This window comes from Ambystoma mexicanum, chromosome 1q (assembly GCF_040938575.1).
Source record: "Ambystoma mexicanum isolate Mex_15411 chromosome 1q, UKY_AmexF1_1, whole genome shotgun sequence".
Classification (NCBI taxonomy): domain Eukaryota; kingdom Metazoa; phylum Chordata; class Amphibia; order Caudata; family Ambystomatidae; genus Ambystoma; species Ambystoma mexicanum.
In genome coordinates this window covers 1,394,177,040-1,394,199,594 of record NC_090922.1, presented here as the reverse complement: position 1 = coordinate 1,394,199,594, position 22,555 = coordinate 1,394,177,040, and the positions used below count along the sequence as shown (strand labels likewise).

General features: G+C 45.1%; 1 protein-coding gene across 2 annotated transcripts in view; it reads right to left on the bottom strand.

Annotated features, from left to right (window-relative positions):
• Positions 1–22,555, bottom strand: part of EFCAB14 (EF-hand calcium binding domain 14) — a 306,235-nt gene that overhangs the window by 177,843 nt on the left and 105,837 nt on the right. For both annotated transcript variants that reach the window (XM_069642256.1, XM_069642257.1), the window contains exons 3-4: positions 19,056–19,201; positions 2,478–2,576 (exon numbers count right to left, since the gene is read on the bottom strand). In XM_069642256.1, coding sequence (XP_069498357.1) covers positions 2,478–2,576; positions 19,056–19,201 — 245 coding nt within the window. The remainder of the gene's footprint in view (positions 1–2,477; positions 2,577–19,055; positions 19,202–22,555) is intronic.

Sequence of the window (22,555 nt, the reverse complement as noted above, 5' to 3'; positions counted from 1 at the left end):
GACGCTGAGCCAGAGCTATCCTTGCTAGAACCATGTGAATTCCACACAGTATAAACAGTGTCCGTTTAAAGGTTCAGTGTCCGTTTAAAGGTTTGAATCCAAAAGGGTCGAATGCCATGGGGTTGAGTCAATTTGACCTAAAACTAAAGGGTCGATTTTTTTTTAAAAAAAACATTTTATTTGTGTTTCCGTTTTGAAAAAAAAAAAAAAAAAAGAAACGGAAAAAAAATGGGGATTCGCCCCCCACCACAAAAAAAAAAATACATAAATAAAAAATAAATTAAAAAAATTCAACAAAAATCGGTCCTTTTGATTCGACCCTTTGGTAATTCGATCCTTTGCATTCGAAACTTTGACCTAGAACCGAAATAAACGTCGTAGGCTCACATGGTGCTCCTTAAAAGAAGAACAGTAGAAGACAGGCAAAGACACGAGAGAGTATAATACCCTTCTATTGTAACAACGCGAATTACAACACAGATACATTACAAAAGAAAAACGAGAAAGGTCTTCACACGCAGCGTGACTAGGTGATGCCGTGAAATTGAACTCCGTCCCTGCCCTGTCCACTGCATAAAGATTGTGAAGAAGTTTGGGGTTAGAAGACTAAAGATTTTCAAAAATGATCCATCCATGTCCTGACAAAGGCCCAGTGTAAACAACGAGAAGACCATTATCTGGATGTGGTCCATCTTAAACAAAGGGGCCGAAACGCAGTGTGTCGACACAACATCTGAATAGAGATCCATTATCAATAAATAAACTCAGATAACTAAAGGGCAACAGCTGAGAAATTCTAAAATGTACAAATAAAGGATCAGGTCCTTTAACCATCATGTAATGACATGATTCTCGATACGTAGATAGGAATAAGGCAAAATGGTCTTTCCCTGTGGAAACATTTGTGCTTTTGTTTTCTCACTGTATTATGTGAATCTCCCTCAATGCGTTACTCTGTGTAAGAAGTCTGAGCAATACTTTTAACATCTGTTATTATGGACACGAGTGTACTTGTTACTCCACGGCATATCATTGATGCTTTATGAGATCCTAACCCAGAATGAACCTTTGTGAAATGTGAACTTGTCACTTGTATTTTTTAAGATGAATAAGGAGATGTGGTTTGAAAAAACGGAAACCTTGATATACTAATGAATAAAATATGGTTCCATGTTATAACTAGCAAAGTGTGAAGTTTGGTCTACAAGAGAAAAAAGAATTGCAAACTCTTGGATATGGGCTTGGGCCCAACTATAAAAAGGAGGAGGAAGTCTGGGACTCTTATTTTCATAGCACAGACCAGCTATAACAATGGCCTAGCCCCCACAATTTCGGCCTGCTCGCCACTTTTATTCTGGCACTGCAGGGGAGTGTTTTTGCCCTCTTCCCAAGATCCCACTCCCCCTGGCCTTGTTGGCCTGAGTTAGGGGTTTTAGCGCCTAGCGTGCGCTCAGTGGCCATTCACCCTTCCCCACTACCGAGCTTCCTTGTTCCCCACCATCCATCCCTCCCCCTACCCTGATTGGATAACACAAACCCATTCAGAGAAACCATCCAGGGCCGCCCCTGCCCAGCAGCCCCTTCAGCAAAGGACCCAGAGGCAAAGGACAGCCCCAGAAGAAGCAACACCAGATGGAGTCGGCTGGTATCAGCAGGGGAAGCAGGCAGCCATCAACCAGCAGCAAGACGAAGTAGGAGTGGCAGAGAAAGGGGGCACAGCGATCATTGGCCCACCTCTCTTCTACCTTATATCTTCCCCACTCACTACCAATTAGCTTAAAGCCTGTAGGACATACCACTCTTCAGCAACTGTTAACCCCATATATATCCACTAAGATGCCAACTGTATTGCCTTGCCACATCTCGAACTACTCGCTAGCCACGCCAGAAAGAACTGCGAGCATTAGCTTGCATCACATTTAGACAAGAATGTGAATATTAGCTTGTGTCACATCTAGACAGGATTGTGAATATTAGCCTGCATCACATCTAGACAGGATTTGTGAAATTCAGCCTGGGCCACATTTAGATAGAGATGCAGAGATCGTCACGTGCCACATCTCAAAAGAGTTTGGAACTTAGCATGCATCACATCTAGATAGTGCTGGCAATAACCAACCCACACAAAATCAAACCCTTCTGCATACACCTCTCAAACTCTAACCAAACAACAACACCTCTGAAGCCGACCAAACCGCAGGAACCTCACTAAACCGCAACAAAACAAAATCACACATAGCCTCGCACAACAGAACACGACGGCTACCAACCGAAAACCACACCTAAGCCCAGTGAACAGTGTTAACCGAACTGAAGCTCCAACAGCACATCACCACTCTCTTGCACTTCTCTCGCTCTGTCTGCCTAACTCACCCCACCTTCTTTCCATTTCAGATTGCCAGAGCACCAGGGGAGCACTCCAGTGGTGATAGTGCATGGTACAAATGTCCTTTAACATAAAATAATAATTTACGTACTTTCTGAAGCTCCTCCACAGTGTTAGGAAGGGTAATCAAATCTGAGGCAGATTTAATGTTGGCTTTCAGGTGATTTACAGCTGATGTCAACAATGCAATCTAAAAATAGAAGAAAAATAGTTGGTAAAAATTGCAGTATAAAAAACTGAACAACATGAACTACGAGTTTTCAAAATTAACTAAATTGTATAGGGTCATAGTGCATTTTGAAACATAACCTTTAAGATGTGAGCAGATGTTCACTGACAGCTCAATCTTGTCAAAATGAGTCCACTTTGTAAAACACTTTCTGTAACAAAAGTCAGCAACAGCTACAACATTTTCAGAAAGATGACAAAAAGAAAGATCTAAACTGTAAATTAACATAAGACAATGCATTACTTACCGTAAAAGCATTTCTGATGGTTGTATCTGCTTAGATTCACATGCTGTGCATGGGTCCGACATCCAGTGGTCACTGCGGAGTATTGCATTTTGTTTTTCGTAGTCGAAAAAGGGACGTCGACAAGGCGTGTCTGAAACACTATCCCTATAGTGACGTGCGTTGTACCCACAATCCCTCACGCGGCGAGGTCCCTCAGATTGTTTTTTTCCGCCCAGCTTCTGGTCGCCTTCACGCAGAGCTCCTCGAGAGACATTGCAACTCCTCGACCTTCGGTCGTTTTCTCATTAATATTAAATAATCCCTCCCTCGACGCAGTTGTGAAGCTGTTCACCGCCGAGCAAGATCTTCGACGGAGGGTCGAGCGGAGGAAATCCTTCGGCGTTGCCGAACACATGGCCTGGCCTCGCAGGCCATATACAGTAGGGAGAGTGGGGTCGTGGGACATCTCTGGGTCTTTTCTGAGAATGCCTTTCCCTTTCCCCTTCCTTTTCCTTGGGGTGGTTATCGCGATTTATTGCCTCGGCTATGGAGAGGACACCCTTTAGGTTTTGCCCGCTTTGCAAAGGCAAATTTACTTGGAAGGACAAGCATTCACGGTGTAACCGCTGCTTGCCCCTCGATCACAAGGAGGAAGGTTGCGCGGCTTGTCGGCTTCTTAAGCCTAAAACTCTAAAAGACCGTAGGGTTAAAAGGTGGGCAGCCTACGCGATGTCGAAGGCCGAAGGTTCACCCGCTGCTGCTACCACCGACAGTGACGAGGAACGCGATAACACGACCTCCGCCACGGAAGTCGAAAACCCCTCTAAGGAGCGCTTGCGCGCTTCGTCGTCTGTCCCCGGCCCCGACGGGCTCAGCTCACGCCCTGCTTATGGGGATGAACACCCCGGCGACATTGACGCACACAAAAACTCACTTAAGCACACAACCCACGGCTCTTCTTCGTCTAAGACGAAAAGAGCTTCGGCGCCCAAGGAGACGCAGGTTCCACCGGCGGCCTCCTCGGACCGTTCGGGTTCGAAGCCCCTCTCGCAGCCGCGACCAGCGACTGGGCTTTCGGCAAATAAGGGCGCCGCCCCCAAGCCATCGGCCGGCGCGCATCAACAGAAGGCGCATACCGCCATAGAGAGTTCGACACCAGCACCCCTCTGACTGGTCTGCAGGCTCTCCCTCTCTCATAGCTCTGCTCTCCTTCTGGACACCAGGTCAGCTGACCCTCTTCCTCTCGGAATGGGCTGACCTGGCCTCTTCCCTACTCTCCTCCTCCCCTCAACTCCTCCTACTGGGTGACCTCAACATCCATCTAGACTCACCCGACTCCTCAGGACCTTTCGCAATCGGGGACTCTTTCTCCCTTCTCCATCCTAGCCTCTGGCCAAACGCACCCAGATGGCCACACCTTGGATGCTCGCCTCACAGACATCCCTCCATCGATTCCCCTCACTGCTTTCTTCTATACTGATCACTCTTCTCTCCACCCACTAGAGGCTCTCCTCCTACATTGGTATGCCCAGCAATGCCTCCCACTTGTCATCTGACCCATGAAAAGAGTCAGTGGCTGCCTTTGCCTCTACCTAGTCCCCGCCTTCTACTCCTGTGGCAGACGCCCACCCCTCTCCAATGTCAACCTCTCGATTTCTAACACTCTCGAACTCTTGCCCCTGTCATGAGGGTTCAACTGAAGCCTACCAAAAGTGGAACTCTTGATAAGACTGAGTTGGCCTCCCTTAAAAGCAAGTGCAGGGCAGCCGGACGGAAATGGGATTCAGTCACACCCTCAGACAAACTGGTCTGCCGCCTCATTCAAAGGCAATATAGACTCTGCATCCGCTCCAAGAAAATAGTCTTTATTCAAGCCCTCATCTCCGCAGCCACTAACAAGGCCAAACTTTTCAAAAGTCTGCAAAGAACTAGCCAATCCTGCCGCAGCATCCGCCACCATTGCAGCATCCTCCACCATTACACACACACACAGGCCCTCTGCTCGGCCCTTTCTGCACACTTCACCGCAAAAACACATGACATTCTATCCTCGCTCTCATCGTCTCCACCAACATCTAAATGGAGTCTCACCCATTATGTGCGCTGGAAGACAGCAAGATGGAAGGATTAAAAGATTGTGAATGGAGGCACTCTCTAAAGAATGTAAACGGTTATCCCCCCCACCCTCCCTACTGTTCAGGCCGAAGCCTGAAGGTAGGCCCTCATGAAGGTCAGGACAACTGGCAACATAAAGAGTGTTGAAATCGAGTATAGGTAATACACTACAAATAATAAAACGGCTAAGTATCAGCGAAAAATAACTAGCGTGGAACTCCGCGAAATGCGACCAACACGATGGCAGAAGAAAATACAATCCGAGGACATCAACACGCGAAGGACAATGGGTACAGTACATGCAAACAGTAGGCATAGTATTACAAACACGCCCCATTGACGTCCCTTTTCGATTTTGAAAACAAAAAATTCTGCACCAACCACTAGAGGTCGGCCTGGGCAAAGCATGTAATTTTAAGTAGATCCACAAGCCGCAGATATGGGAAACATTACTCACCGTAATCATATCTGATGTTTGTATCTGCTTAGATTCACATGATATGCATAGGCCGACATCTAGTGGAAGCTGCAGAGTATTATAGTAGTTGCTTTTGAAACTCGAAAAGGGACGTCGACACAGCGTCCCAGTAATACTATCCCTAGTGCGACGTCCACTGTACCCATGGTCCTTCACGCGTCAAGGTCCCTCAGATTGTTTTTGTTCTGACATGAAGTGTAGCATGAGTACAGGTGAATCCAAGCAGATGGATAACAGAAGCTTATATAACATCTATGCACCTTCTCTCAGGGGAGGAAGGGTGGGCACATGTGAATATAAGCAGATACAAGCATCAGAAATACGATTACGGTAAGTAACGTATCCCTTCGGAGGCTTGTGGAATATAGATTGGCAAGCAGTATTAGGAGAAGGTGGTGGGACGTGAGAAGGAGCAGCGGCAAATAGATGTTTTAGAACCGCTTGTCCCGCCTGTGTATCTGCTTTGGAATTGGTGTCAATGAAATAGTACTAAATGAAAGTGTGGTTTGAGCTCCATGTAGCTGCTTTTGCAAATGCTGTCTGAGGGGGCCATTAGCGATTAAAGCCAGAGTAGTACATGTGCTCCGTGTGGAGTGAGCTCTTGGTGTAAAAGGCGTGTCTTGTTTGATAACAAATAGCATCATTGTATACATACGACTATCCATCTGGAGATGGCATTTTTGGAAATGCGGTCTCTTTCTCTGCCTGGTGCTACAGAAACAAACAGTTGATCTGTTTTCCTAAGCGGCCTGGTCTTGAGTACATAGTAAAGGACTGCCCTCCTCACATCTAGTGTGTGGAGTTTTACCTCAGCTGAGCTAGTAGGATTCTGAAAGAAAGCCGGAAGCTCAATAGATTGGTTGACGGAATTTGGAAATTAATTTAGGGGAGAACCTAGGAGGAGTATGTACAACCAATTTATCTTTATAGATAATAAAGAAAGGGTCCTGCACTGACAAAGCTTGTAATTCACTAACTCTTCTTATGGAAGTAACAGCCACTAAGAAAGCAGTCTTGTATGTCAGGTGTTTAAGACTTGACTTCTGCATAGGCTCGAATAGGGGCCCCATGAGCTTTGCTAGTATTACATTGTGATCCCATCCTGGTGGTGGGTTTGAAATTGGAGCGTGGATGCTTTTTACTCCCTCCATGAATGCTTTAATGACTGGAATTTTCCACCACGATAGAAGCGGTATAAGCTGATAAAGCCGCCAGGTGAACCTTTATAGAGTTGAATACTAACCCGGAGTCTAACAAGTGGCGCATGTAATTTAGAATGTGTGAAAGAGTACATTCGATGAGGTTTATTTGTTGTTACTGGCACCAAATAAGTCTCCTCCAATTGTCGAAATAACAGTGTCTAGCGTTTGGTTATCGTGCCCCCTTGAGGATATCCATACACCGCTGTGGTAGATTAAGGTGTCCGAGCTCTATGACATCAGGAGCCTAGCTGCCAAGTTCATCGAGTGTGGTTATGGGTGCAATGTTCCCCCGTGTTGGGTTAACATGTTGGTTTGGCACAAGAGTTTGATGGGATTGCACATCACCAGTTTGCCCAGCTGTGGATACCAAGGTTGTTTTGCCCACACGGGAGCAACTAGGATGAGCGTCATCTGTTCTCTGTGCATCTTGTTCACTATTCTGCTCTCCCCTTGGAGTCTGGCTTGGGGAACCTGGACGCGAAGTCTGGGCATTGCTCGTTTTCTCCTGTAGCGAACATGTCTAGTGTGGGGTAACCCCACTGAGAGAAGTGGTCTACGACGATTGAGTCTAGTTGTCACTCGTGTTCCTCCGGTACAGGATCTTTGCTCCGAGAGTCTGCTAGAGTGTTGAGTACCCCTGGAACGTGTTGTGAGGATAGGGATATTCCCTGGCTGAGTGCCCATTTCCATATTTTTTGCGGCAACTTGGACAGACTAATAGAGTGTGTGCCCCCGGTTTGTTGATAAAGAACATCGCAGTTGTGCTGTCTGTACAAATCTGAACTGACTGGTTTGTCAGTTGTGCTTCAAATGCTTGAAGTGCTTTGAATACTGCTAGAAGTTCCAGCAGGTTGATCGGGTTCTGTGCCGTGATGCGAGTCCACAGACCATGTGCTGTGTGGTGAAGGTAGTGAGCCCTCCACCCAGAAAGTGATGCATCTGTTGTAACAATCACTTGTGCTTCCGGATCGTGGAAGGGTTTTCCCTTTAACACATTCTATCTTGACCACCAGCGTAGGTTTTGAACTAGGGTTGGCGAAACGACCACTAGATCGTCCCACTGACAACTTACCTGAGAACACGGTTCGCCAACCACTCCTGCATTGAACGCATGCGCAGACGTGCATGTGGGACTAGATATATGCACAATGCAATCATGCCTAGCAAGCACATTGCTTTGCGTACGCTTATCTGGAGACCGGCTTGATACTGGGGTATTTGCCGAAGCATGTTCTGCACCCTTTGCATGGATAGAAAGGCTAAGCCTGTTCTTGTATCTAATACAGCTCCTAGGAACTGTTTTGTTGTGTTTGGTACAAGACTTGACTTTTTCTCGTTTATTGAGAAGCCCAATTGAAAGAAGATTTATGGAATGTTTTGTCTGCAAAGATGGGGTGTTTCTGCTGTGATCAGCCAGTTGTCCAGGTAGGGGTATACTGGGTTTGCCTCCCTGCGCAGATGCGCCACCACCACCGCCTGTACCTAGGTGAATACCCTTGGAGTTGAAGCTATTCTGAAGGGTAGCACCTTGAATTGGTAGTGCTGGTTTGCTACTTTGAACTGAAAGTTTGTGCGCTAGGAGCATTGAAATATGAAAATAGGCATCTTTCATATCCAATGTTGCCATGGAATCCCCCTGTTTTAGCAGGGCAATTACCTCTTGTTGCATTGTCATGCAGAACTTTTGTGGCTTTACATAAGTGTTTGCAGGGCGCAAGGTTAGATTTTCTTTGACACAAGGAAGTATGTTGAATAAATACCCTTGTTTACCTCGTTGGACGACACAATCTCGATGGCCTCCAGCGCATTGACTTCTACCAGGATGAGTTCTTTCTTTGTTGTCTTCCTTTGGCGCGGGGGCGATTCGATGGTCATTCCATGAGCTCCACACAAGAACCTCCCGCCCCTGTACATAACACCCACTTGTCCATGGTTATTCCCTCCCATGCGTGGGTGATGTGTAAAATCTGTTCCCCGCCCCCCCTACTGGGAGGCATGGGAAGGGACCTGTAGCGGGCTGTCCTTGTTTGGGAGGCCTTCCTCCACCTCTAGATGTGGAGTGATCTCCCCCGGCCGCGGGATCTGCGCTGTCCTCTTGGATAACCCTGGGACGCTTGACCCTGGTTCTTCAATGATGAATTATAATTTTGTCCATATCCGGTGCCTCTTTGGGGAATTTTGGCCGCAAAAACTGTTCCAGGCCCTTTGGCCAGGTTATTTGTGAGTTGACCAAGGGATTTGAGGGTATCATATTCCACTTTGGCTGATTGCAGAGTGTGCTCCACCGCTTTGCCGAATAGCCTGGTTGGTTCCACTGGCATACTTTGCCTGGGTCTCAAGCTTGAATCCAGATTGGCGAAGCCAAGCATGGAGCTCGACAATGGTTCCTTCCGCAAAAACACGGCCCGCATTATCTGCAGCGTTGAGGTGGTTCTTTAGCAAGCTGCTGGCAGCGGCTTTGCATACTGCTGCCACTAGGGCAAGTCTAGACCTTACACGCTCTGGAGCAGAGTCGGTGAGGCCCTTGTTTGATTGGGTGTCTACAGTGAAGGTTGGATTCTTCTCTGGACAGACTTTGAAATGGGTATGAACTGGGTGGCATCTTTTTTGTCTCCCAGGATATTTCGACAAAATCTTTGTCTTGCTGAGTCTCCTAGGTTTGAATACCGAAATGCTCAGCTGCTTTAATTAGTAAGTCATTCAATACGGGCTGGTTATCTACTGGAGAATCGGGCACTGGGGAATTCCGTTGAATTGGAGAAGACATAGTATACACCTATGCCTCATCATCCTCATCACCATCACAATCACAATCAGCGTGATCATCATCATAGTATGGATATTCCTCCTGATCCCCTTCGAAGTCTGTATGCATGTCATAAAGGCCAGCACAACTGCAAGACTTTTTTGCTGGTAGCTGGGATGAAGACAGTGGCTAAGAGGTGGAAGAAATGGGCTGAGAGCTTGAAGCCGGAGCAGTGGGAGGTGTGATCTGAAAGTTTTCTATTGCATGAGAAGGCATGGAGGGCGCATGTGAATCTAAGCAGATACAATCAGAAATGCTATTACGGTGAGTAATGCATGTCTTCTGATCCTTGTTAATCTGCTTAGAATCACATGCTGTGCATAGACTAGCGAGCAGTACCTGGAGTTGGAGGTGGGTTGTGGGAAGGAACAGTAGAGAAAAGAGGTCTTAATACTGCTTGTCCCACCTGAGAGTCAGATCTAGAATGAGTGTCTAGGCAATAAAGGTGTGTAGAGAACTCCAGGTTGCCGCTTTTCAAATGGACTCAAGGGAACATTTGCAACGAATGCTACGGAAGCCCCAGTGCCCCGAGTAAGTGTGCTCTAGGCTTGAAGGGCAGTTCTCCCTTAGCAAGAGAGAAACAGTGTGATGCATTTGACGATCTACCTTGAGATATCAGATTTAGAAACAGGATCCCCTTCTCTGCCAGCTACCACTGAAACAAAAAATTGGTTTGTTTTTCCTAGTGGTTTTGTTCTTTCCAGGTAGAACATGACTGCCCTGTGCAAATCTAGTGTGTGAAGGCTTCTTTCGGCCATGCTTGTGTGATTCTGGAAGAAAGTGGTTAGTTCGATCGATTCGTTCACATGGAACTTCGAGATGAATTTAGGCGCAAATCTAGGATGAGTGCGCAGAACCACCTTAGCCCTGTGGACTGTAACAAAAGGGTCTAGGACCGAAAGGGCCTGTAGTTCGCTAACCCTTCTAATAGAAGTGATAGCAACTAAGAAGGGCTTCTTGCAAGTATGGTATTTTAGACTTGCTTTATGCATTGGCTCAGAGGGAGATCCCATGAGTCTGGTTAAAACCACATTTAGATCCCATCCAGGAGCTGGGTAAGAAATGGGGGGATGGATTCTCTTAACCCCTTATTTTCCACCATGACACTTTCTGTTGTGACGTGGTGTAGGCGGAGAGAGTCGCAAGATGAACCTTTAGAGAATTGAAGACCAGTCCTGCGGCTAACAAATGGGTTAGGTACAGCACAATGTGTGTGGGTGAGCAATCGATGGGATCGACGCCCTTGGCATTACACCAAATGATAGTGTTTCCATTTACTGGAATTGCAATAGCGGGTGTTAGGTTTTCTAGCTTCCCTGAGTATGTCCATGCATCTCGGAGGGAGCTGTAGGTGTCCAAACTTTATACCCTCAGGAGCCAGGCTGCTAAGTTTGTGGGCATGGGTGTAGGGTCTCCCCCCTGTCCTGCGACATGTTGTACAGGCAGGGTAGTTCACTGGTGGGGAGAGGGACATTTCCATTAGATGAGCGAACCAGGGTTGGTAGGCCCACATGGGGGCTACCAATATCATGGTGACTGGTTCCTGGTGCATCTTATGCACTATCTTGTTGAGTAGGGGAGTCGGGGGTTGGGGGGGTGGGGAGGGTGGTTAGGGAGGAGGGGAAGCATAGACACATTTCCCTGACCATGTTATCCAGAGTCCGTTCCCCTTGGAGCGATTCTGGGGGTAACTGGAGGCGTAGTCTTGGCATTGGGCGTTCTCCTGAGATGCGAACAGGTCGATATCTGGGAAGCCCCATTCTGCAAAGACGTTGGAGATGTCTTTGTGCAGATGCCATTCGTATTCTTCAGGCAGAGGGAAATCTCTGCTGATCACATCTGATAGGAGATTGAGTTCCCCTGGAACATGTTGGGACAACAGAAATATCTTGTGTTTGAGAGCCCATATCCAAATGTTTTGGGACAGCTTGGATAGCCCTGGAGTGTATGTGCCACCCTGTTTGTTTAGGTAATACATGTCTGTGGTGCTGTCTGTCAGGACCAGGACGGTCTTCCCCTGTAGCTGTGTTTGAAAGTCCTTCAATGCCTTGAACACTGCTAGCAGCGCTAACAGATTTATATGGTTGGATGCTACCTGGGGGACCACACTCCATGCGCTGTCTGCTGAAGCAGGTGAACCCCCCCCCCCACCCCGTGAGAGATGGAAGGGAAGACGAGGCCGTCTTTCGTCCGGATTAGAGCCCCCAGAAATTGTTTTACTTGACTGGGGACTAAACTGGATTTCTTCTCGTTGATAGAGAATCCCAGACTGAACAGGTGGTTTACGGTCCTCTGGGTGTTCAAAAAAGCATGTGTCGTAGGAGTCCCCCGTTATGAGCCAGTAGTCTAGGTAAGGGTAAACAGGGATGGATAGTCTGCAGGTGTGCTGCCACTACTGCCAGGCCCTTTGTAAACACCATTGTTGCCGAGGTGATGCCGGAGGGGAGTACCTTTAATTGGTAATGCCTGTCCTCTATCATGAACCTTAGATATTTTCCGTGCGCTGACAACTTTGAAATATGAAAGTATGCATCTTTCATGTCCAATGTTGCCATGTGATCCCCCGGTTTCAAGCGTGAGATCACTTCCTGTAGTGTTACCATACAAAACTTGAGGTTTTATAAGCTTGTACGCAGGTCTAGAACAGGGCGCATGGTGAGGTCCTTTTTGGGGTACAAGGAAGTACACTGAATAAATACCGGGACGGCTTCTATGGCGTCCTTTCCCAGAAGCACTTCCACCTCTTGATTCAGGATCTGCAAGTGGTCCGGCGAGAGGCGTCGTGAACATGGCAGTCTGAATTGTGGTGGTCGGGCGAATTCCACGCAGTACCCATGGGCGACCGTCTTTATAACCCGCTGGTCTGAAAATATCCCCGCCCATATCCCAAGGAACGATGTTAAACGCCCCCCGACCGGGGTGACATGGGAGGGGACCTGGATCCGATGGTCATTTCTGACCAGAGGCTGTGGATCCTCTGCCTTTGCCATGTCGTTGTCTCCTAGGTGGGTAGTTGTCAGGGCTTCCGGATGTTTGTCCAGGGTTCTAGTTTCCCGTATTGCAATTGTTTTGACCTGCACGGGATTGCCCTCAAAAGGACTGACGAGAACCGCCTCCCCTTTGGGGGGGGAGGGGAAGTCTTCCATGTTATTTGCTGCAAGGACTTAAGAGTCTCATGCTCTTTCTTGGCCGTCTCAAGGGCATCGTCGACAGCTTTCCAGAAGAGACTGGCCTCTTCTATGTTTTTGTTGATAAGAGCAGCTTGTGTTTCAAGTTTGAACCCAGAGTTGCGAGGCCAAGCGTGCCGCTTGAGTAGAGTGCCCTGGGCCAGAGACCTGCCTTCCATTTCAGCAGTGTCCAGAGTGTTTTTAAATTATATTCTGATTTACCTGCTTGCCCTCAGCCACGCTTACCTAGGGCGTACAACCTTTTGGATTCCTTATCGGAGGTGCCGTTTTAGCATCCTGCTTCACTGCTTCACTGCTGCGCACGAGGGCTTATTTCAGTGTGTTCCAGCTCTCAGGCTGGCCGCCATCTTCGTTTTTTGGCTTCGGGACACTCTTCTGCATCAACTATCCAGTGAGGCCAGTCTTTCTATGCACTTCAACCGATATTTTCCATAGCAATTCTCACTTTAGTGCCTCTACACCACTAGGCTTAAGCAGCTGGGTGTCAGTTCGTACTATAAAGCGTCTTCAAGGCCAGGATAAGGACGGATCACACAGGAGCTGTAGGAATCACGTCCCCCTCCACCCTGAATATGGGAAAAGTTAGGATCCCTATGTGGCATGAGGGCTTGACTATAACGAACCGATTGTGGTCCGAGATCTGTATGGCCAATTCCATGGTAATAACCGCGGCGGCTTAACACGTCTGAAAACAATACTTGGGGAAATGACCCATGGGAAGTGGAAATCATGTACATCTGCAACAAGACATGGCCTCTTAAAATAAACAGCTCAATAAGTGTCAGCGGTAGTTGAGATGTTTTCCTCCTCCCCCTTATGGTTGTGTCTTATGAGTTGACCTGAGGTACTTCTATTTTGTATCAGATTTTATTATTGAAGCTTACAGAGTTGATAGTTTTTATTTCATAAATGTGCTTTTAAATTTGATTTATCATACATGGTGCTATTTGTATAAAGTAATTTATGTTATTGAATACCATTATGTTATTCAAGTGATGCAAGTTATTTATGTGCAAAAGACAGCGAGTTTGTCACAAGCACTTAATAAAACATTTAAAAAAGGTGCATAATGGTCAATTGAGGTGCGTCACAACCATGTTGGATTTGTGAACGGCACCTTTAGTCTGCGAACACTGCGGTAAGTAAAAAACACACAATTGCACATGCCTTACAGGTGAAAACCTCTTGGGAGGGGAGGATCCGTGGAACATGCCCAGAAAAGGGCACAAATCTGGGTTTTTTTCATCTCTGAAGTCTGCGAACATGTTAAGAGACATTGGTTTTTATAAAATCAGAGACTTGAATGGAGAAATAAATTGTTCAATAGGCCAACCCGCTGGACAGATCTACACCAAACTTGCCGAAGGTCCCGAAATAGTGCTTTTGCACATTTGGTGCCAATCCGTCAAAGGTTCTTTTTCCCAAAAGTGCCAAAATGTAGGTACACAAATAATATGGATATAACTCTGGTGTCTGGGGTAGTGGCCAGTGGCCAGACTGTCCGGGTAATATCCTTAGGCTAAAGGCAGATACCAGGCTCTGAAACACCCCTGACAACTTTCAATACTGCAGAAAAGATATGAACACCCAACTCTACGACAGTGCCCAATTGTCTCCCAATGTACTGGTTATACCTGCATCAAGCAGTTGGGTTCCATCGGAATGCAAGAAAACATCCACAGAAGTGGTAGGACCTTCATCATGGTGCATGTTTAAGTGCCTTGGAAGTCCTGTGGTAGATTGGGGAGAATGTTGATGCCTCATCTGAGTGCTTGACATAAAACCATGTTCTCCATGTCTGCCCTTCGCAGCACTTTTCTTTTATAGGGGTGTAACCACAACTTTTGATGGTTTATGAAGAATCCCAAAATGCCTAGCAGGTTGATGGCGCTGGGCAGGCTGACCCCCCCCCCCCCCCCCCCCCCACTTCCCTGCCCCGAATGACTTAGGTGACAGGCTGAGATCAACCAGTTTTCTAAATAGGGATAGACGTGGCAAGTGCCAAGGACAGAGGGGCACACAAGGTGCGCAGGCAGCTGGCTGGCCCCCACCTTTGCACTCCCCCTGCGAAGGAACGCTCTGCGCTCCCATTCTCACGCTGAAGCTGGAGAAAGTTGCAACAACCAATATGATACAGGTTTCTTCCTCTGAGATCACTGTTAGCATGAGAACCAGCATGTGAACCAGGATGAGCCAAGTACTTTCTGCTCGTTCGTCCCCATAAACGTGCAAGCCACCCACCCCCATTTAGAATAAATTATTGCCATCCTGACCCTGCGCTCCCTTTAAGGTATTTCTTTCAAGTGCCAGACCCTCGTCTGCGCTGCGAAACCCACCCAACACACCCACTACTAACCTTAAGCACTTTGACACAATATATGTTTTTACTTCTACTAATAGGTCTAAAGCTTAGGAGATATGTGAAACACAGCTAGACTCTTTACATGCACAATAAAGGTCAAGGTCTCCAATTAAAGCCACGAATGACCCAATTGTACGGACAATAAATACTATGTGCGATTTGTGTAGAAATATGAAAAGTAGTATAAAATGTTTAGACAATTTGTTTAGTGTTTTACGAATGCAACATATTAGCTTAGGTAGTGACCACAGTGACCGGACCCTGACCTGTGCGAAGCACAAGATATTTGATGTCCATCATCTCGTCAGCCAATCAGAAGGAAGAGATGCCACCCACACCTACAGCACCACACCGCCTGGCCAATCGGGTCCATTTAGTATTTTTTGTTAGAGTTACTATATGTGTATATATGATGTAAATGGTTTTGAGGGGTTTTTGTGGGTTATTTGCTAGCTGGAGAAATAAACTATCCTTTGAACTCTTGCAGCCGGTTCTCAGTGCCTCCTTCCCCGACAGGGGTTGTGTTGGTTATTTTATTTTCTCCTACACGTAGTAAGCCGGGGAAAGGCACCTACACATGCCTGTCCTACAAGTGACACCAGACACTTGGTGGCCACTGGAATCCAAGGGAAGGACTTTGAATTAGACTTGGGCACAGTTCACTTCAAAACAGCAACACCTTCTTTAAGACTGGTGGACCAGAGTGTGAAAGCAGGTATCCTCGATGTCTGGCAAGGTTGTCATCTTGAATGTTTGATTTTCTAGAAAGTATAGGGACACTGGGTCAAATATTCTGTTTCTGTGGGTTTGGATGATTTCTTTCAACACTTATAAAATAATATTTATGATCCTGCAAGGAAGGCCAGCCACCTTCAGTACAATGGCAACATTTAAAAAAAAATATATGCATAATATCATCCTGCCCTTAGAAATAAGAAAAAAAAAAAAAAAGAAAAACAAACTATTGGGAGTCTAAAGCAGGTCGTAAAAAAAAACAGCCGTTGTCAAGGCCAGGGTATGTAAATGCAAAATTGTCCAAACATTTTGTTTAGCTACATTTAAATACAATACTTGTTTGGTGCGGTAAGCTATGTTTTTAAATGTTGACGTCTGAGTGGAGAAGACATTCGGCAAAAGGGTTTCTCAGTGACTACATGCATTGTTTCATGCTTTTTGATCACTCGGGTAAGCAGTTACATTGGTTTTTAATTTTGTTCGTAAGAATTTAGGAGGTTTTGTTTCATGTGTCTGATACTTTGTATTTTAAATGCAGTTATGGCCATATATTTGTAGTGTTCAAATATATATTTCAGTAAGATCCTGCACATAGGTTTTTAAAAGCACTAATTACATATATACCATTGTGAGTTTATTTCATTTAGATCAACTTAAACCTCATCAAGCCTGATGGCCAGCTTTTGGATAATCGAACATTACTGACTTTAATTTATTATAATTTCAAGTATTTAAGAAGAATGCTTTCTTAGTTTTAGTGTAGAGTACAAATGCCTAATTTGGTAAGTGTTTGGTACATACCCCATGCCTAGTACTAAAAGTTGAGAAATGTTACACCACCATGCAAGCAGACTAATGGTACTACTGGCTCAAACTGGAAACAGTACCTGTAAAAATAAACAACAGCGCTGTTTGCACTCACAGAAACAGTTACTGTGCATATATGCTAATGGAAATATTGGCATTAAATGGAAAACAAACATTACATAATGTTCAATTGCAATATTCCACTTCCTCTCTCAATGCATCTAAAGCCAACCATGTTCAAGCCTGGTCTTTTTTTATCCCTTGCCAATTTTGATGTAATAAATTAAAGGCATTTTTAGGTTTTAAAAAAAAGAGTGTTGCTGCTCCTATTTATCCCTGCCCCTTTTATTTTTTTGGACATAGTACCTATTTTTTATTTTTACGTTAGCTTACTTTGTGTAATGTCATGCTATATTAAGTTAGGTCGTTTGTGTCATGTTTCAATGTACAAGAGCTTACTTTGTGTAATGTCATGCTATATTAAGTTAGGTTATGTCGTTTGTGTCATGTTTCAATGTACAAGGCAGACAAGCAATCGGAAAGAGACATGTAGCGCTCTACAACCCACCTAAACGATGAACAGAAGTAGCACCTAGATCGTGAATGAGGCCATACCACAAAAAGTAGACACGCCAATATATGTTGGTAAGCAAACTACAGCCCTGTTCAACCAACGAAACGATTGCGCGCTCTTAAAGGGACAGCTTCAAATCAGCGTCATAACCTAATTGTTCGTTTAAACAAGCTCTGAGGAAATTAATTTAAGAGCAATTAAAAGACAATGGCTGAAAGTGTGTTTTAAACACGTCGATTGCCATAAAGAAAAGCCATTTTCGAAGCTAAACAGAACTTTCATTTTTATCAAATTTAAATAGCAGCCCCCAAAAAAACTGCATTTAGACAAGCCCCAAGCAACAACAAAAAAAATCTACATCCTCTTCGTTAGAATGGTGCAATCTGCTTTCTTATACATTTAAAAATAAAATCAATATCAGGAGCATAACTGCAGAAAAAACAGGAGAAGACAAGGCAGGATTTAGGCCACCTTCTTCCTGATCTAGTGAACTCTCAGACACCATGTCCATCCTTTAACTTTTAACTGTAGATTAAACTATTAACATGTTTATCGCCGTGAATCCCACTATCTGCCCAGGAGACCCTGGTCGCTCTATAGTGCTAAAGGAATGTATCACAGAAATCGCCCAATTGATCACAGATTTTGTTAACAGATCTTTCGCTAAACGTAATGTACCATCTGGTTTGAAATAGATTTGGATAATAAGTTTAATTAAGAAAGCTTCTCTGGATTCAAAAGATCCCTTAAACTATCGCCCAGTTGCCAATATGCCCTTCATAATGGATATTTTTGACAAAGTAGCAACACTACAGCTTCAAGAGCACCTAGAGAATGGACAATTACTTGGAAACCTCAAATCGGGTTTCCAACTACACTCTGAGCACGACAACAGCAATTATTGAGGTCAAGAACCGATTGCTTAATATTATGGACCAGTGTTCTCCTGGACTTTTAAAATTGTTGAGTCGATTGGGCAAGTTTGACACCTCAAATTACTCAATTCGTTTAAATAAAACGTGTGATGTGGCTGTGCTGTCGAACAGCACTTTCAAATGGCTATCCTACTTGTTAAAAGATAGAATAGTTCATAATAGACCAGTGAGCACTTTGTAATCAAGAACTTATACCATGTCAGACTTCGATCTGAGAGATGGCTACAAATAATTTAATCACATATTTCCTGGTTCCTACATTGGACAATAGATACATGTTCCAACCAGCAAGGAATTTGCTCTAAAATGCACAAACTCGTCAGAGCATTTGAGCTTCTGTTGCACCTTTAATAAAAATATAATTTCCTTCCCTTCCCCTTGACCTGGTCACGTCAGTTAAGTCATTCATTTGACTTTTTATAAGTACTCCATTTTTATTAATACATTATCTTTTTGAGCTTTTACTGGGCATTTCACCATTTACAAATTCTATAATTTTTTCACACCCATTACATGAACCCTTACACCTCGCCAAATACTGGTTAAACTGGCGAGGCTATTTGGAGACTAAAAATTCCCTCAGTTTTACCGGAGTTAACATTACACCAAATCGGAAGTAACCGAAGAGGTAAATACAAGTCCTTACTTGGCCTCCTTTCCCTGGATAAGGGTGGAAAACTACACATGCAATTCGACGAGGGGTATGCATACCAAAGAAAAGATGACATACGAGCTTGGCAGTGGAATCAGATTTGAAAAAAGAAAAGTAGGTTTTGACTGAAATAAAGAGAACTAATAAAGGTCTAGAAATAGTCCAATTTCTTCACCCAATTATTGCCCAGTTGTCCACAAGTCGATGGCCTATTGTTATTTATAAACCCACAAAGGTGATGGGATCAGTGGAGTTTATCTACTGGGTATGGTTTATTGTCACATTCAGAGGTTTCCTTTGCACATAACACATTTCACAAGAACATCAGCATTGTTAAGTGCAAGCAGTCAATTTTCTTACTTGTTTATTCATCTCCGTGATGTTAACCCACATTTTCTTTAGCCCCATGTCCCCAGATTCAATAGTATCCAGCTGCTTTTGTTTTGTAAGCAGATCTTCGTTCAGTTTTGGGATCTCTTGGAAAGAATTCTTTTGATTAGACTCCACTGAAAGAGAAACAATGTGTAGTTTAAAACAAGTAAGGTCGATTACTAATCAAGAGACAGATTAAACTTGTAACAACGAAGTGAACCCAATCTGCTTTGGTTTCACAATCCGGTTCTTACACAGGATTGCAAGCCCGTCCCATTGCATACGCCAAACTTGCATGCGCTCTATAAATCCACAACATCACAAAGTTTCCCCTCAGGAGCTTTGTCGCACTAGTCAGCTCAGAGTAATAGGTGGGTCATATGCTAAATACTTGCAATGGGAAGGAAACATTTAGTTCATTCACAGAATAGCCCTCAGTCATAGGGACAAGCAGCACCCAATCGCCCACTCCCTTAAGAGGACAGAACGGATTATAATCCATCTTCAACATTTTACTACCTCCACCCAAACAAATACAGATCGGTGAAAATAAAAAATTGGCTACTCAACATTTTCTGTCCACTGGGAGCCCCAATATGTGAAAGGCACTACTTTAAGAAGAATAACGTGCCATTTCAAATTGCCTTCTGCCAAATTCCAATAGCAGACAGCAAGACAGGGCTCAGAAATGCAACCAGGAAGTTGCCTTACATCAAGGAAACCTACTGGCTACTGCCTCCTCTTCTCACATTATCACAAAATCATAGTGTCAAATGGCAGGGGAGTGGCATTTCCTCCTAGCATCACCCTCACATCTTTATAAAACTACTCACCAAGCTCAACCATAACTATATTTGAACTGTGATGAATTGAGGGTATTCGTCCCTTCTCCCCATGGAGGAGCCTCCCCCTTTGAGGGTAAGGAGGTGTGCCTGCCCCACAAGACCCTCCCAGGGTCTAGGCAAGTGGGACCTAACTGGAAGAGACTACCTACTTAGGAGACAAGGACTCCCATCCCTGTGAGGAACTCCCCAAGCCACACACCATAGTAGCATAAATGGGACTATCCGCTACGAAGACCAATGCAACAGCTTCATAATTGGCTGGAGGTAATGCTGAAAACAACCAGTCCGAAAAAGGAAAAGAAAAATGTCTGCGATACGACGTGTACTTAACTAAGACGAGTGGAGTAACATGGAGGAGAGTATCCCATGCAGGGTAAGCCCCCCCATCCCTCCCGCCCAGACGTGATCATGCCTTAGAGAGGTGGAGTCTTGGAGCCTGCGAGTTTCGAAGAGGCAGTGAATGCCAATTTGAAACGTGGGAGGCCTGGCATACTCAGAGGAGCCGTTGTGAAGCAGGAGAGCACAGTCCTGTGCTAGGTGGTGTCGAGACCACATCCATACCGTGGTGGGCAGGACGTTCAACGAAACAGACCATAAGAGAAGGCAAGGGGAGCGAGAACAGTTTCCAGAGACTAATACCTGTAAATGGCAGAAGAGAAGCATGGTACAGGATACCAGTGAAAGCGAGGAATGAGAAGGCAAGTGGGAACGTAAGCAGCTTCCCGACAGCAACACCCATTTACGGCTAGAGGGAAGCCGATAAAGGAAGGACGACGCAAGCGAGGAACAAAAATGCGAAGTCCAGAGAGGAACACCCAAGCAAACGCCATGCCCTGCAACGTTCCCCTGCTTGAAGAGAGGTAACAGGCAGAACAGGAGAAGCGCGAGGCCGCTGGGGCAGCTTTATATGAGGAGAGTAACTCTTCCCCATACAAATACGTGACTAAGTACAACATAGTTTAGTTGGAACTGTGAAAATCAAGTAAAAAGATTGAATAACCCTGTGTGGGAAACCTTTAAAGACTGAGAACAAAGATCATTTAAAGAAGGGAAATTACCATATGCATACCAAGATGAAAAGTGGAGAAAGTATGGCATAAACGCCTCCTATAAAGAGGAGACATGACTATCAAGTGAATAGTAGGATCAGAACCACACCCAAACTGAGAAGTCTTGGATTAACAGAAAAGAGGTCTAATAAATCCGATAAGAATCAGAGAAAGCACAACAAGGAGAGTGGTCACCTACACATCACAAAAGAGTACAAGAGGAAAGACTATTGTAGACGAACTAGAAGAGTTAGTCAAAGAGATTAACACAAACTATCACTGACGGTTGTGCTAGGAAACTAGCACAAGAAAGATTCTCTTGGCCTCATTTAAGTTACATTTATTAGTGGTAGGGTCAGGCAGAATAAGATTTAAACTGAGGACATTTCTTCCTTTGGGACTTCCCGATGAGACTTTAGTTTCTTTAGGCATGCAGGGAAACCGCTTTAGAGCTACTTGTCACAACGATCCACTGAACCTCTAGCTCTCTGGACCCAGATTCCTCTCGGTTGATGGATATGTAGGTATAGATGCCTAAGTAAAAAGGAAAAAAATGTTAGCCTTGAAATGGAAAAAAAATAAAAACGAAAAACGCTTTAGTAAGGGAAAGATGTCCTCCAATACAACCAACCATTTCCCCATTTCCTTCCAGGAAACCTGCAGTGGAGCACAATCACTCAGCTAAAAAAACACTGTATAAGATAGAATGCTGTGTAGCTTTCAATACAAAGAGCAAGGCCCACAGCGCTCCAAGACCTCACCAACAATACAGCTTCACAGTATCTCAAATTGTGCGTTGGAAGATACCATTCAGTACCCTGAGGCCTATGCCTCCCTTGAGCAAGTCTGAAAGGTACACGACCAAGAAATCAGGTCATTTATTTATTGAAATGCTTGTACAGCGCAATTCAAATATTTCAGTGCTAGGATGATCAAGATGAAGAAAGAAATATCACAGAAGGGTGAAGAGGAATTCTTTTATGAAGGTTTCAGGCTATGGTAACTAATGATTACATTCAGCATCAAGCGACTAAGCAGGAAGCAGCCACCCATGCAAAGCTGCAGTCCAGTCCAAGTCAGGTGCAGGCCAAATCATTCCCAACTACAGTGACGGATGCAGAGCAGGGCTTTAGAATGATGTGTCGCACCAATCCAGAGGCAGTCACCCAGTTAATTTTCCTACCACTTGGGTTGAAGATGGGTCTGAAATTTGGTGGTTGGATTGACCAATACTGGTTGCAGCGGCAGTCCTCTAGCAGGTCTCTGATGGGCATTCAGCTTTAGATGGATGTATCTTGTGGTCGAATCTCTCAGGACTCCAGATCCTCTCCTTTTATTCAGATTTCGGGCTGGAGGTTGCCCAGCCCACCCATGAAGGGACCTGCAACATTCAAATAGGTGAAGGCTGTTGAATCAGATAGTCTGCCTCCTCCCAATCTCTGCAGCAACAGGGTACACCCTGGCTGAAGTGTGTATTGGGAACAGACAGTCCCAAAACAATGGTTCACACTGCTTTTTGTGAGAGTAGAGGGCTGCACTAGCATGAACGTGCAAACCCTTATTTAGCAATTTACTACCCGACAACGATGGAGGA